Source organism: Pseudocercospora fijiensis, assembly GCF_000340215.1.
Source record: "Pseudocercospora fijiensis CIRAD86 unplaced genomic scaffold MYCFIscaffold_1, whole genome shotgun sequence".
NCBI lineage: Eukaryota > Fungi > Ascomycota > Dothideomycetes > Mycosphaerellales > Mycosphaerellaceae > Pseudocercospora > Pseudocercospora fijiensis.
In genome coordinates this window covers 5,728,800-5,741,435 of record NW_006921532.1, presented here as the reverse complement: position 1 = coordinate 5,741,435, position 12,636 = coordinate 5,728,800, and the positions used below count along the sequence as shown (strand labels likewise).

Sequence of the window (12,636 nt, the reverse complement as noted above, 5' to 3'; positions counted from 1 at the left end):
TCTGACCATACTCGTAGACAATGTCTGCACCAAACCAAGGCCGTCAATCCCCCGACCCAGAGCGTCAAACCGGAGCTCAACAACAATCTCCACCAGCCGAGAAGCCAAACCAGGCACCTGGCCACAAGGAGGCTAAGGACTCCAAGGCACAACTCGAGGGCTTGAGCTCTAACCCCAAGGGTCCGTTGGATGATGAGGCGAAGGCTAAGCTTAGCAAGTAAGGAGGAAAGAAAAAAGAAACTAGTGGAAGGAAGGAAGGAAATGGTGGCATGAAATAACATCATATGCGTTCGTCCGTACGGCATAGAGTAGGACGTTAAAGACGATAGGTTTCTGCATTGCGGAATTCAAAGACTTCTCCCGAACATGAGTTGATTCGTACTGTGATATCTTTGTTCTTGTTCGATGATCTCTGGCTCTGGTGGAGTATGGGACTGTTCGTTCTGCACACAGGTTGATCGTTCAATGCTGCAATCGTGTTAGTCCTGGCTTCGATGGACTGAGATTGGCTGTTTTGAAAAGAGGCAGGTGTTAACAATCAGGCAGAAAATTACGTGTTCGCAGCATTTGCCGTAGCATATGAGTGAGCTGGGTAAACGAATGGTTCTCATCACGAAGATTCGCAAGGTCATTAGCAGAGAGGAAATAGAATGCGTACCATACAGTCGAGCCCTTAGTCTTGAGCTTGAAATTCGTTGATGGGATGCTGACATGCAGATTATGATGAGCATTGGTGCGGAATGGACGGGTGGTGCTACGTGGGTTGCTGAACCTATGCATTGGTCAGGAATGTTCAAGCAGCTTGTGTGTCGCGAGGGTGGCTCAAAAGAAGGGCGAAAGCATGTCAGGTAGAAAATTACGTGTTCGCAGCACTTGCCGTAGCATATGAGTGAGCTGGGTAAACGAATGGTTCTCATCATACGAGGATTGGGGAAGGGAAAGGATAGGATAGGATACACTTACTGACAGTCGTGGCTCTGTGCACGCGTGTTGCTAGTGCACCGCGAATCCGGGTAATGAGTGTGTTCGACATGATTCCATGATCCAGATCAGCAAGCGAAAATCGTGATGAAGCTTTCCGGACGCAGGTTCATTTCATCCCAATCCTCGCCCTCTCCCTCTTGCTGCACTTGACGCTCGGCTAGCAGCTGTGCCTCGCGTGTCACCAGTGCCTCTCCCTCGTCCCGTTTGGCTGTCAACCCGGCCATAGCCGCGAGTGGAGCTAGATGTGCCTCTGACACTCCTCGTCCGGCGCACGCCACGAGTGCCGGTCGCAACAGCAGCAGCTTTTCTTCTCTCCTCCTCCTCGGCCTTTCTTTGCGCCTCCTCTCGTCTCCGCTGTTCCTCGAGGGCTTTCCTCTCAGACTCATGTTGTCGTCTCATCTCATCGTTCTCGATATCTTCGAGGTCCTGCGATGCACCCTGAAAGTTCGGGTTGAGTATCACCCTCTGGTTGTGCTCGGTCTGGCCAAGGATGCGAGTCCAAGTAGCAAGCAAGGTCGAAGCATTGTTGACAGTCTTGTGCACCGTCTCCATATGTGCCTTTGCCTTGGTCAAGCTCGCGGTGACTCCTTCTATCACCCTGTTTACCTCGCGCACTTTCTCCAACTCCGCCCGCAGCTGCGCATTTCGTGCTTCTTCGACATCTTGCTTAGACAGCGGTCGTACCTGCTGCTTAGCTGAAGCAGAGACATTGCTGGTCGAGATGGGAGTGTGCTTTTGTGTGGTCGCGCCGCTCTCTGGGCTTGCGAACAGATCTTCGTCGGTGTCCTCCAGGCTCAATTTCGCAATGTTTGGTGCGCCGGACCCGCCCAGATCTTTCGACATGTTGCACAGCGATTGGCGGGTTGGGCAGATGGCTATTGTGTTGTCGACGTGTCTTTCAGTACTGACATCAGAATGCCGACCCTCAATAGCCAAACAGATCAGCTTTGATGTGGATATCGCGCGTGTGATGAAAGCCTTCGATCGGCATCTTGACGCGTGGTGCGGGAGCCGAATCTGCAGGGCGAGGCAGGGATGTCAGACGTCAATCCAGCCACGCCCATTTGCACACTTTACGCTTCACCTTCGCGATGCACACCTTCACCATCGACAACGACATACAACAACGAGCGCATACATTTTTGGTCGAGACCTAGAGATAGTAAATACAACAATACGGATCGCGGAGAAAGAGATATTGCTTGGGAGCTGCGCATTGAGCTACAGGGCGGGAGAAGCGCATTTGGTGGCTCAGGTCCAATTCTCTCAACGGTCTGCAAGAAGAGGAGGCAAGAGACGGGATCGGTGAAAAGTGTGCCAAGGCCGAATTCCGACTCACACTGAAGAAACGCTGGCTTTCACACCTGTACGTTCACACCACCCATACAGTAAAGCCACCGCCGAAGCCATCAACTCGTACGCCTGCCAAGCCACTCACGCCTGCTGGATCTGCCTCCAGCAGCATTGTCGCAGGAAGATATTGCAGAGAGACACTTGCTAACCAGGTGAACTTGCAGGCCCTCAACTCGCATACACCCACCAAATCTCCCCAGCAACAGGCGCACTGCGCCAGCGCGCTCACATCAGGCCCGCGTGAAAAGCATGGCCGTTGAGATGGACACCCCGTCCACTCCACCGCGCCGCACGCGCGCTCACCTCCACGTCCCGCCAACGCCGCTGCATGGCAGCTTCCTTGACAGCCCGCCGCGCCGAAGCACTCGCAGCACCCTCAACACCAACCCGTACAGCAGCGCAAACGTGAGCGCTTCGAGCAGCTTCAAGTCCTCTGCAAATTCCTCCCTTCCGCCTGTCACACCAAACATAGCGGGCCGCAAGCTTAGCTTTGCTGTTTCGGATGCCCTGTCCACCCCACCTGCATCACCTATGCAACCACGGCTCGGCGCGATTTCCGCTCACGCAGACAATGGCCTAGACGACGACAATAGGAATGCTCAAGGCGACCATAAGACACTCGCCGCGCCTTCAAGCAACAAGTCCGCCATGCTCCCAACTCCATCTAAGACGCCTTCCATGACACCAGCCCGGAAGCGCCAGCGTGCAGCCAGTCTCCAGGATACCGCTCGAGTGCTTCATTTCCAGCCGGAGAACCCGAACGACGCTATGCCGACTCCGCAGCAGAGCCGCAAGCACAAGGCTGCCCTAGCCAGCAAGACGGGTGCTTTCGATCTCGACGCCAACAAGCCAAAGCGCAAGGGCAACGACTTCACCATCTACACCGAGACTCAAGCTCGTGTTCCTGAGGTCGACAAGTCCAGCGGCAATGTATTTCGAGGTCGTGCTACCAGCTCTGCGCCACCAGCTCACGAACGCGCTCGTCAGTGGGATAGCTCTCCAAGCCCACCACCACGATCTCGTCGCAGCGCACAGGATCTGTACGACGAGCAGCGGATGGACTCTGCTGCCAAGCAGGAACAGGGCATCGTCTACACATTGTAAGTCACTATCAACTTTATGCACTTGCAAATCACTAATCATTTCTAGCCGCGGCCGCAAGGTGTACAAGAAATTTGAGGATGTTGACGGCCCTGACCTCGGAGAGAGCTCGCGGCAACGCGCTCTGAAGCGTGCTGCCGGCGACACACGCCCGATCACTCGCAGCAACATTACGCCACGCCTGCTGTGGGCTCGTCAGAACAACGATAGGGACATTGACGAGGGTGGATACATTCGACAGCATGACACTGCCGACGAGGAAGCTGAGACCGATATCGACATGTCGGATGCTCCTATCATCAACATTCAGGAAGTCGATCCATCCGTTCCAGCCCAGCACACGACTCCAGCCAAGACCAAGGCTCGCTCCAAGCCATTTATGAGTCCTCCTACCACTTCTCGCACTACTCGGACAAAGCAGCACGAAGACATTCCGAGCTTTGATGAAACTTTGGACGCCGATGATGAGGGTGCTGCTGCCGTTTTGCCGACTCCTCAGCGCAGTAGTCGCAAGAAGAAGGTTGCGATCAACGACATTCCAGTCTACCAAGAAGGCACTCCAGAGCCGATGTCAATGACGCCAGATGGCAAGGATGCGCCGCCGGCACCGACACCAGCTCGTGCTCGGACAAAGCGAGTTCAAACCCAGCTTACCCCAGTCATTGAGGACGAAGAGCCAGCCTCAGCAGAGTGCAGTCGCTCTCCTGCAGCTGGTCGGCGCAAGGCCTGCAGTCCTTTCGACAATTGGCCACGCACCAAGGCTGGTCGCAAGCGTGAAGCTGTCGAGGACGCCTCTTCCGCTGCTCCAAGCAAGCGCTCACGGAGTGGCACTCGCTCAGCTCGCGCCTAGGCACATCTCTCACACCGCAGGCGCGTCTCCAACGACGTTGCGACTGCTGCATGACATTAATACTAACAACATGAGCACTACGACATCACGACACTACGATCAGGGTGGCATAATTCATTACTGGCGCAAACACCAATTGGCGCGACATCGGTCGTGATCTTTCGCACCGCTTTACGTTCTGCTGTCTACCCTCTACTACACAGGATGGCGGCAGGACTGATCTCGGTGCTTTCCAGGCGTTTGGGAGATATACTGGCACTTCAGGCGCTTCTTGCGTCTGGCGGCTGGCGGCTCGAATGAGGCAAGCCTTTACTGGATGAGAAGTTGTCGCATGATATGGATGGGTAGCATTGATTTTGGCGCTAGGAAGTGCTAAGCTGAGATACCCATGACTGCTCCCATGAGCAGCGAACGCAAATGCATTATACCAAACTCCTCCTTCATCATCGTGCTACCTCTTGTGATCGCCTTGGGACATGGCTTCTTCGTATTCCACGTCCGTTCATGCAAGTTGCCCACCTCTACGCCGCTGCTGTGTAACCAGTCGAACAAACTTCTTGTCATTGCTTACCCTAAGCAGGAGCTCGCGTGCGCCGACGCTGCCCAGAGACCAAGAGATGTGTATCCTTGGCGCACGCTGCGTGTTGAAAGACGTCTCCACGAGGATGTCGAAAGGAAATATTCGCCACGCATCTTTTGCCTTGAAGCGGCTTCTTCTACAATTCGAACAAACCGCATAATCACTATACTGCTTCTTCGGCTGAGTCTAGGATTAACACATCTTCATGGATTTTGGCCTGGCTCCAGCTGCTGATAGTCTATCTTGGCATTCCGAGTCCCGCATTGCGCTCGACGCCATCGTAGTGGTTCGGATCCAGGCCCTGAAGTTCGACACGCCCGCCACAGCCATCAACTCTTGGAGAGTGCTAGCTTGTCTGCCCAAGATTTTGGAAGGACAACCGCCGTCTTATCAGCAGCGAGCACCCCGATCATGGCTTAGTTAAGTACGTGGCTAGTGCTCGACCTTGTCCATCGGTTCAGCACAGTTGCTGTCGAACTATCCAATCCTTTCTACCCTCTCACTATTCTCATGCTGCACTGATGCGGACAGAGCTCCCGACATTGCGGTCAACATGGACGCCTTCAAAGCCCGATCCCCCTTCAAGCGAACGCAGACTGGGGATGGGGCCAAGACCGAAACCAAGGATTATGGTGTCACTGGCGATACAACAGAGCTTCCAGCATACAACAACCAGGATGTCGAAAGACGGGCCTCAGTTGCTTCGTATAATGTCAGCGGCGTTCACGATGATACACACAGGAGATTGAAGCCGCGACACATTCAACTCATCGGCATTGGTGGGACTATTGGCACTGCGCTCTATGTGCAAATTGGCAGAGGCTTGCTCAATGGCGGTCCCGGTAGTTTATTCATTGCCTTCACCTTCTGGTAGATATCCACATATTGGTACTTGGCACAGGTACGGCACTGACAAGCTGCAGGTGTTCCGTGGTCCTGGCTGTGACGCTTTGTATGGCCGAAATGGTTACCTACTTGCCCATCTCGTCGCCTTTCATTCGTTTTGCTGGGCGATATGTTGATGAGTAAGTCATCGGCGAGCCGCCCCCGAATTGCTTCCACTGACAGCTCTTAGATCTTTCGGCTTTGCCGCCGGGTGGAACTTCTTCGTCTTTGAGGCAATTCTGGTCCCTTTCGAAATCACCGCTTGCGATGTCATTATTCGATTCTGGTCCGATGCATTACCCACCGGCGCCGTCATTGCCATTATCATTGTGCTATACGCTTGCATCAACCTCGTCAATGTAAAGTGGTACGGCGAGGTCGAGTTCTGGGCCGCCTTAGGCAAAGTGTTGCTCATCATCGGCCTCATCATCTTCACATTCATTGTGATGCTTGGTGGCAATCCCCTAGGAGACCGTTTTGGCTTCAGATACTGGAATAATCCAGGCGCATTCAAGCCTCTGTATTACGAAGGCAACCTAGGCTACTTCCTCGGATTCCTGCAATGCTTAATCCAGGCATCCTTCACCATCGCTGGCCCTGATTATGTCTCAATGGCAGCTGGTGAGGCGGAGAATCCACGAAAAGTCATGCCCAAGGCTTACAATGCTGTCTTCTACCGCTTGACTACCTTCTTCGTTCTGGGTGCCCTCTGCGTCGGTATTTTGGTGCCATACAACGATGCAGAACTGACAGCGGCTTTTGAGGATGGCCTTCCAGGTGCCGCAGCTTCGCCGTACGTCGTGGCCATGAATCGTCTCCGCATCGATGTCCTTCCACACATCGTGAATGCTCTGGTTTTGGCATCTGCGTTCTCTGCCGGAAACAGCTACATGTACTGCGCATCTCGCAGCCTCTTCGGCCTCGCACTCGAAGGCAAAGCACCGAAGCTCATGATCAAGACCAATAGGATTGGTGTTCCTTACAATACTGTGATCGCTATTCTTGCAATCTGCCTGCTGGCATTCCTCTCAGTCAGCTCTGGCTCTGCAAAGGTCCTTGGCTGGTTCGTCAATCTCATCACCGCCTCGCAACTGATCAACTTTGCCATCATGTGCTTCACCTTCCTAATGTGGATGCGGGCACTGAAGGCCCAGGGTATCAGTCGCGATTCGCTCCCGTACAAATCCATTGGCCAGCCGTACGTTGCAATCTACGGATTCTGCTGGACTGCGGTCATGGCCATTGTTGGTGGCTACACCGTGTTCCTTCCTGGATCCTGGGAAGCTTCCACGTTTGTCTTTAGCTACTTCATGGTCTTCCTCACGCCCGTTCTCTTTGTCGGATGGAAGCTCATTCATCGGACCAAGTGGTACAAGCCGGAGGAAGTTGACCTGCAGGGTGAGGTCAAGGAGATTGAAGAGGTGAGTCAAACGCCACAGAGAACAATTTGGCAGTTTGCTAACTTCTTCTAGTATCAACGGAACTTCGTTCAAGCACCTTACAGGAATGTGTTCGACAAGATCTTCAATAAGATGTTTGGCGGCTGAAAGAAGCGAGTTTAGAGCAGGAGAACAGTACATAGCTGAAGCATCTGTTTTAACATCACGACTGTATGAACACAGAAAGAAGTCATGATCGCCTAACCTCCACGCCCTCTATATGCCTCTCATCGTCCCGTGTGTCGACGCCGTGTTGAAACGTGCCCAGCAAATTGATTAATACTTCACTTGGCTGTCATCAATTCGCAATTTCTTCTACCTCGCCTCGCGATTTCCTTCGAAACCACACGGACATTCAGACGATGGCCACCTTGATGTCCTTAAGCCATCTCAGAATACCAGACCAACCAGACGACGAACTATACATAGATGGAAGACCCCTCGAGATCATCAAAGAAGACACGTTCACAAAAGGAACAGCCACCAGCAACCTCACCCCAGCCATCGGCCTCGCAACAGTCCTCTACAACTGGTGTCCCGACGCCCTACACGCCTTCCTAGACTTCAAAACCTGGCTGTCATTCACCTGGAACCTCAAAATCCAACACGGCGAACCCGACGAAACACAGCTCGAAATTTCCCGAATCCGGAATCAAATCGCATTCGGTCTGCTCGACAATCACGGCCATTACAAAATTCTCATCACATACCTCATCACTTCTCCCTCGGGAAAATGGATCCCTGACCCGCAAGAAACCATGCTAGGCGAAGAGATCGTGGAAGATGTGGAGAAGATTGAGAACATGGCTCGGTCTTTTGTCAGAGATTTGGTTTGGAAGAAACGGTGGCAAACGGGGAAGAAGATGAGACATGATTTTTTTGTGGAGTTTGAGGTTGGTGATGCTTTTGAGGATGGGATTGCGATTAGTCCGCACTGGTTGTATCGGGCGTTGGATCTGGGGCAGTGTACGAGTTGTGGGGATGGTGAGGAAGGGGAGTTGAAGAGGTGTGGGAGGTGTGGGACTGCTGCTTATTGTTCTGATGAGTGTCAGAGGAGGGATTGGGCGGTGCATAAGAGCGTTTGTGCGATGGATCTGGAGACCAGGGGAAAGGCGCTGCATTTGAGTAAGGATGGGGGACTTGCTAGGTTGGCGAAGTCGAGATTGATTGCGGAAGATGGGAGTGGAGCAGATGGTGAAGAAGTTCAAGACGAGTAAGAATTGGGGAATTGCGCTCGATTTTTGGTTGAACGTCCAGCTTCAATGTCAAATCGATTTCGCTGCAGAGCTGCTATGCCATCAATGAAGCAAGACGAATCACGGAGCACGCGACTCGATCTAAGATCTTCCCCAAGGCTATGGGAATTCAATGCAGAGATATGCGTGCCTGCCAGAACAAATAGACATTCTAGAATTAGACCATGTCTCGCTGCTGAGCTATGAGGAACTCGGAAATACCGAGACAAGTTCGATACCGCGGCTGTGGCGAGTGACGAGTGTACGGAGTGCCATACGCTGCTGCGGACATTGCCTGTAGTGGATCATAGGTTCAATGACCATCGTTCGGTGCCCGAAAACGCGTTTGCTGATCGCTATGGTCAATACATGATGCTCTATCGAGTGAAGAGCTGCGATCCAAGTAAGCTCGACCGGACCTGATCATTCGATCGTGGGAGATCATCAAACATTTCGGCACAGTGGGAGTACCAAAGCTGCAACTCATGTCAGCAAGTTCGAGCATCCAGGAAGGAAGCGAGAATGAGAATATGTGAGTGCCTGCTCTTCACGGCATCCAGGTGTTTTGACATTCCAGGTGCTCTCACATTGAAGGCCACGCACTGTCGGAAAGCTGTACCGCTGGTTGGGTCCAGTTCTAGCCTTCACATTTTATCAAGCTGCATCTATTCGCGCCACTGGGCGATGTCCTCATGCTGCCAGTACTCTCCTGTCTTGCCGCCGATATCGTGCAGTGCGAGCATGACAGGCGTCTTCGCGCCTTCATCAGCACTCTTTCTGCCTCCACCACGCGTCATGTCTGTCTTGACATATCCAGGACAACATGCGTTGATCAGGACGTTCTTGCTCCTCGCATGCTGATCCAATGCCAGTGACTTTGTGAAAGCCGTAACTCCAGTTTTACTCGTAGCGTATGCGGCCGACGGAAAGCCAGCCTCCTTCTCTTGCCCTGCATCGGCTGCTTTCTGGAACTTTTGCATCAAAGCTGTGACCTCAGGAATGCCCGTCTGCGGCTCTTTCTTGGATGCATCGAGGAACGCCTTCGTAATGTCATCAGAGTACTTGTTCAGCTTGCCAGCCATACTGGAGACGTTGACCAGTCTGCCGCCTTCCCTGATGAGAGGCAAGAGCGATTGGCAAGCTGAAATTGTGCCGTAGTAGTTTGTTTGCAGCGTCTCTTTTACAACCGTGGCGTCGAAGCCCTGTTGTGCGATGCCTGCATTGTTGATGACGATGTCTATACCGTCCGGGTGCTTTTCCTGGAGGAAGTCGCGGAAGTCGTGCACACTCTTTGCCTGGCTGATATCCAGCGCGTGATAGGTGATGGTCGTATCGCCGCCATCTTGGCTCAGCACTTTCGCGTTCTTCAGCTCGGGGTCGTTGTTCAATGTTTTCACTGCTTCAGCTCCACGCTCGGGCGATCTTGCGGTCAGATATATCAGAAATGGCCCCGACTTCAATGGAGACTGGGGATACTCGAGGGCGAGGTTGCGGACTGGGCATTGTCAGTGAAGGAGACTGCGTGAAAGCGTGCGCAGTGCAGACCAATGGCCACTCCGATGCCCTTGTTTGCGCCTGTCACGGCGGCCACTCTCGATTGAACGGCCATTGTAGTGATTGTGAGTATAACGACATCTTCCGCTTACAATCAATGCCGTCAATATTTGATTGGTGCGGCCGAAACCTAATCGCCAGCCCAGCCCAACCCAACGCGCCTCTCGCATGCGCAATGACGACTGCCACACGTTGCACACCAACACTTTCCTTGCTATTCACGTTCAGTTGGCTGGCCGAGCGGCAGCACGTTACGCATCCTACACGATTGACTCCGCCACCACCATTCCACCTCCTACGTGTTCTCCATCCATATTGCTCCTCCTTGAATGTCCGAAGACGAGTCCAGCTTTCCGCTGGAGGCCCCGAACAAACGTACTACTTTTCCCAGATCCATCAGCGAGCTGGTCACGAGTCAATTGGTACCAGGCACCATGGCCAAGAGTCAGGCGCTGCACACCAATATGGGCGTCGACTATATTGTAGTCTACAGATTTCCTCCTTCCGGTAACTACCCCATGTCATCATCTGGCATCCAACAGCTAACAATGCGTGATAGAAAAGGCCAAAGCTGCCGCGGGCTTCGAAAAGCTATGCCAGAAACTCTCCTCCGTTGGCTTGGCGACTGAAGTACGACATGGGGAGGGTAGCAGCATTCTCGTCTTCGTCAAGGTTGCCAGCGATGAGCACATGCTTGCCGAAGTCTATCGAAGTCGCGTGAAGGACTGGATCTACGGCGTCCGGGCAGGAGAGCCAGCTCAAGACGTTCGAGCATCTCTGGAGGAGGATCCATTCACCGATGCTGAGAGGCTTCGTATCATCTACCAGATGATCACCAACTACGAGGAAGAGGGCGGAGCTGGCATTAGACCCAAGTCTCCAGAGTGGGAATACGTCGAGAGCATTTTCTCGCTTCACGACCACACCTTCAACAAACACTGGATCAAGAAGTGGGCCACCGAGTACACTATCAAAACCGAAGACCTAGACGAGATCCGCGACAGATTTGGCGAGAAGGTTGCATTTTATTTTGCTTTCGAGCAGACATACTTCAACTTCCTGCTCTTTCCTACCGCCTTTGGACTTCTCGCATACCTGTTCCTAGGCTCCTTTAGTCCCATCTATGCTGCCGTTCTCTGCCTTTGGTCGACCATATTCGTGGAATGGTGGCGACACCAAGAGCGTGATCTCTCCATAAGATGGGGCGTACGTGGCGTCAGTAATATCGAAAGCAAGCGCCATGAATTTGTTGCAACGCAAGAAGTTGAGGACCCTGCTACTGGAGAGACGCAGAAGATCTTCCCATGGACCGAGCGATTGAAGCGCCAAGCGTTGCAGGTGCCGTTCGCCATTGCAGCAGTTCTGGTCCTTGGTAGTCTCATCGTCCTCTGCTTCGCCATCGAGATCTTCATCGGAGAGATCTATAATGGGCCTGGAAAATCTATCCTGACTTTCGCGCCAACGGTCATACTAACGACTTGCCTGCCGTTGCTCACGGGTGCGATGTCGGATCTAGCCAAGCGCCTTAACGACTACGAGAATTACGAGACTGATTCTCAATACACTCGATCGCACACCGGCAAGCTCTTTGTCCTAGACTTCATCACCTCATACATGGGCATCATATTGACAGCTTTTGTCTACGTTCCCTTTGGTGCCGTTCTCGTACCGTATCTCGATGTCTTCAGTCGCCTTTTCACAAAGGGCGAGGGTCACCTTGAGACTGCGAAGGCTGGAGATCATTACACCATCAACTCGGATCGGCTTCGCAAGCAGGTCATCTACTTCGCCGTGACAGCTTCCATCGTCAACTTTGCCATGGAAGTGGTCGTTCCCTATCTCAAGCGACAAGGCTTCCTCAAGTTCAAGGAAATGCGAGCCAGCAAGGCCGAACCATCTCCAGCTACGGATGACCCCGCCGAGGAGAAAGAATTCCTCGATCGCGTCCGCAGTGAAGCAGAACTTCCAACTTACGATGTTTACACCGACCTGCGAGAAATGATCATTCAATTCGGATATCTCAGCCTCTTCTCCGTGGTCTGGCCGCTTGTCCCGCTTAGTTACCTGGTCAATAATTGGTTCGAGCTCAGAGCAGATGCTATCAAGATCTGTGTTGAGATGCAACGTCCTACGCCGTGGAGAGAAGACACTATCGGTCCATGGCTCGATGCACTCAGCTTCCTCACTTGGCTGGGAAGCATCACTGCTGCGGCTTTGACGTACATGTTCTCAAATGAAGGTGTCGGACCAGATGGCAGGCCGCATGACATCAAAGCGTGGGGACTGTTGCTCTCAATATTTTTCAGCGAGCACTTGTACCTCATCGTACACGGTATCGTGAGAAGTGCCATTTCGAAGATCGATTCGCCAGGCCGACAGAAAGAGCGTCGCGACAGATTCCTGACCAGGCAGAAATTGGTGAAGGACAGCCTCGAGAAGCTACCGCCCGTTCCCCAGATTGGCGAAGACGACACGCCGGTGACCAGGGAGACTCTCGAAGAAGATGCTCGACGTGCTAGTCTGACGAAGAGCACGCCGATCGAGCGCTTCTGGTCCAGGCAAAAGGGCTGGCGTGAGGCTGCTCAGATGGGCAAGATCTTCATTGAAAAGGCCGTTGATGAGAAGCAGGCAGGCAAGGAGAAGAAGGAGCTCTAG

At 53.0% G+C, this 12,636-nt stretch overlaps 7 protein-coding genes across 7 annotated transcripts; 5 read left to right on the top strand and 2 right to left on the bottom strand.

Moving 5' to 3' along the window:
* Positions 1-20: 20 nt before the first annotated feature.
* Positions 21-221, top strand: MYCFIDRAFT_47289 (uncharacterized protein; the record flags this gene model as incomplete). The annotated part of the gene is made up of 1 exon (XM_007921803.1): positions 21-221. The coding sequence occupies one exon, from the start codon at positions 21-23 to the stop codon at positions 219-221; it is 201 nt and encodes a 66-aa protein (XP_007919994.1).
* An 874-nt stretch (positions 222-1,095) lies between these two features.
* MYCFIDRAFT_85531 (uncharacterized protein) lies at positions 1,096-1,827 on the bottom strand (the record flags this gene model as incomplete). The annotated part of the gene is made up of 1 exon (XM_007922410.1): positions 1,096-1,827. One exon carries the CDS (start codon positions 1,825-1,827, stop codon positions 1,096-1,098), a length of 732 nt encoding a protein of 243 aa, XP_007920601.1.
* Positions 1,828-2,586: 759 nt separating this feature from the next.
* On the top strand, positions 2,587-4,288 carry MYCFIDRAFT_85530 (uncharacterized protein; the record flags this gene model as incomplete). The annotated part of the gene is made up of 2 exons (XM_007922409.1): positions 2,587-3,437; positions 3,487-4,288. 2 exons carry the CDS (start codon positions 2,587-2,589, stop codon positions 4,286-4,288), a joined length of 1,653 nt encoding a protein of 550 aa, XP_007920600.1.
* A 913-nt stretch (positions 4,289-5,201) lies between these two features.
* MYCFIDRAFT_54490 (uncharacterized protein) lies at positions 5,202-7,368 on the top strand. The gene is made up of 4 exons (XM_007921896.1): positions 5,202-5,738; positions 5,792-5,893; positions 5,944-7,174; positions 7,226-7,368. Exons 1-4 carry the CDS (start codon positions 5,422-5,424, stop codon positions 7,298-7,300), a joined length of 1,725 nt encoding a protein of 574 aa, XP_007920087.1. The 5' UTR covers positions 5,202-5,421; the 3' UTR covers positions 7,301-7,368.
* Positions 7,369-7,561: 193 nt separating this feature from the next.
* On the top strand, positions 7,562-9,486 carry MYCFIDRAFT_72710 (uncharacterized protein). The gene has a single exon (XM_007922148.1). It carries the CDS (start codon positions 7,567-7,569, stop codon positions 8,407-8,409), a length of 843 nt encoding a protein of 280 aa, XP_007920339.1. The 5' UTR covers positions 7,562-7,566; the 3' UTR covers positions 8,410-9,486.
* On the bottom strand, positions 9,102-10,018 carry MYCFIDRAFT_100760 (uncharacterized protein; the record flags this gene model as incomplete). The annotated part of the gene is made up of 2 exons (XM_007923319.1): positions 9,102-9,922; positions 9,973-10,018. Coding segments are annotated over 2 exons (867 nt in total), but the record flags the coding sequence as incomplete, so codon positions are not given.
* Positions 10,019-10,415: 397 nt separating this feature from the next.
* Positions 10,416-12,636, top strand: MYCFIDRAFT_47279 (uncharacterized protein; the record flags this gene model as incomplete). The annotated part of the gene is made up of 2 exons (XM_007921802.1): positions 10,416-10,488; positions 10,541-12,636. 2 exons carry the CDS (start codon positions 10,416-10,418, stop codon positions 12,634-12,636), a joined length of 2,169 nt encoding a protein of 722 aa, XP_007919993.1.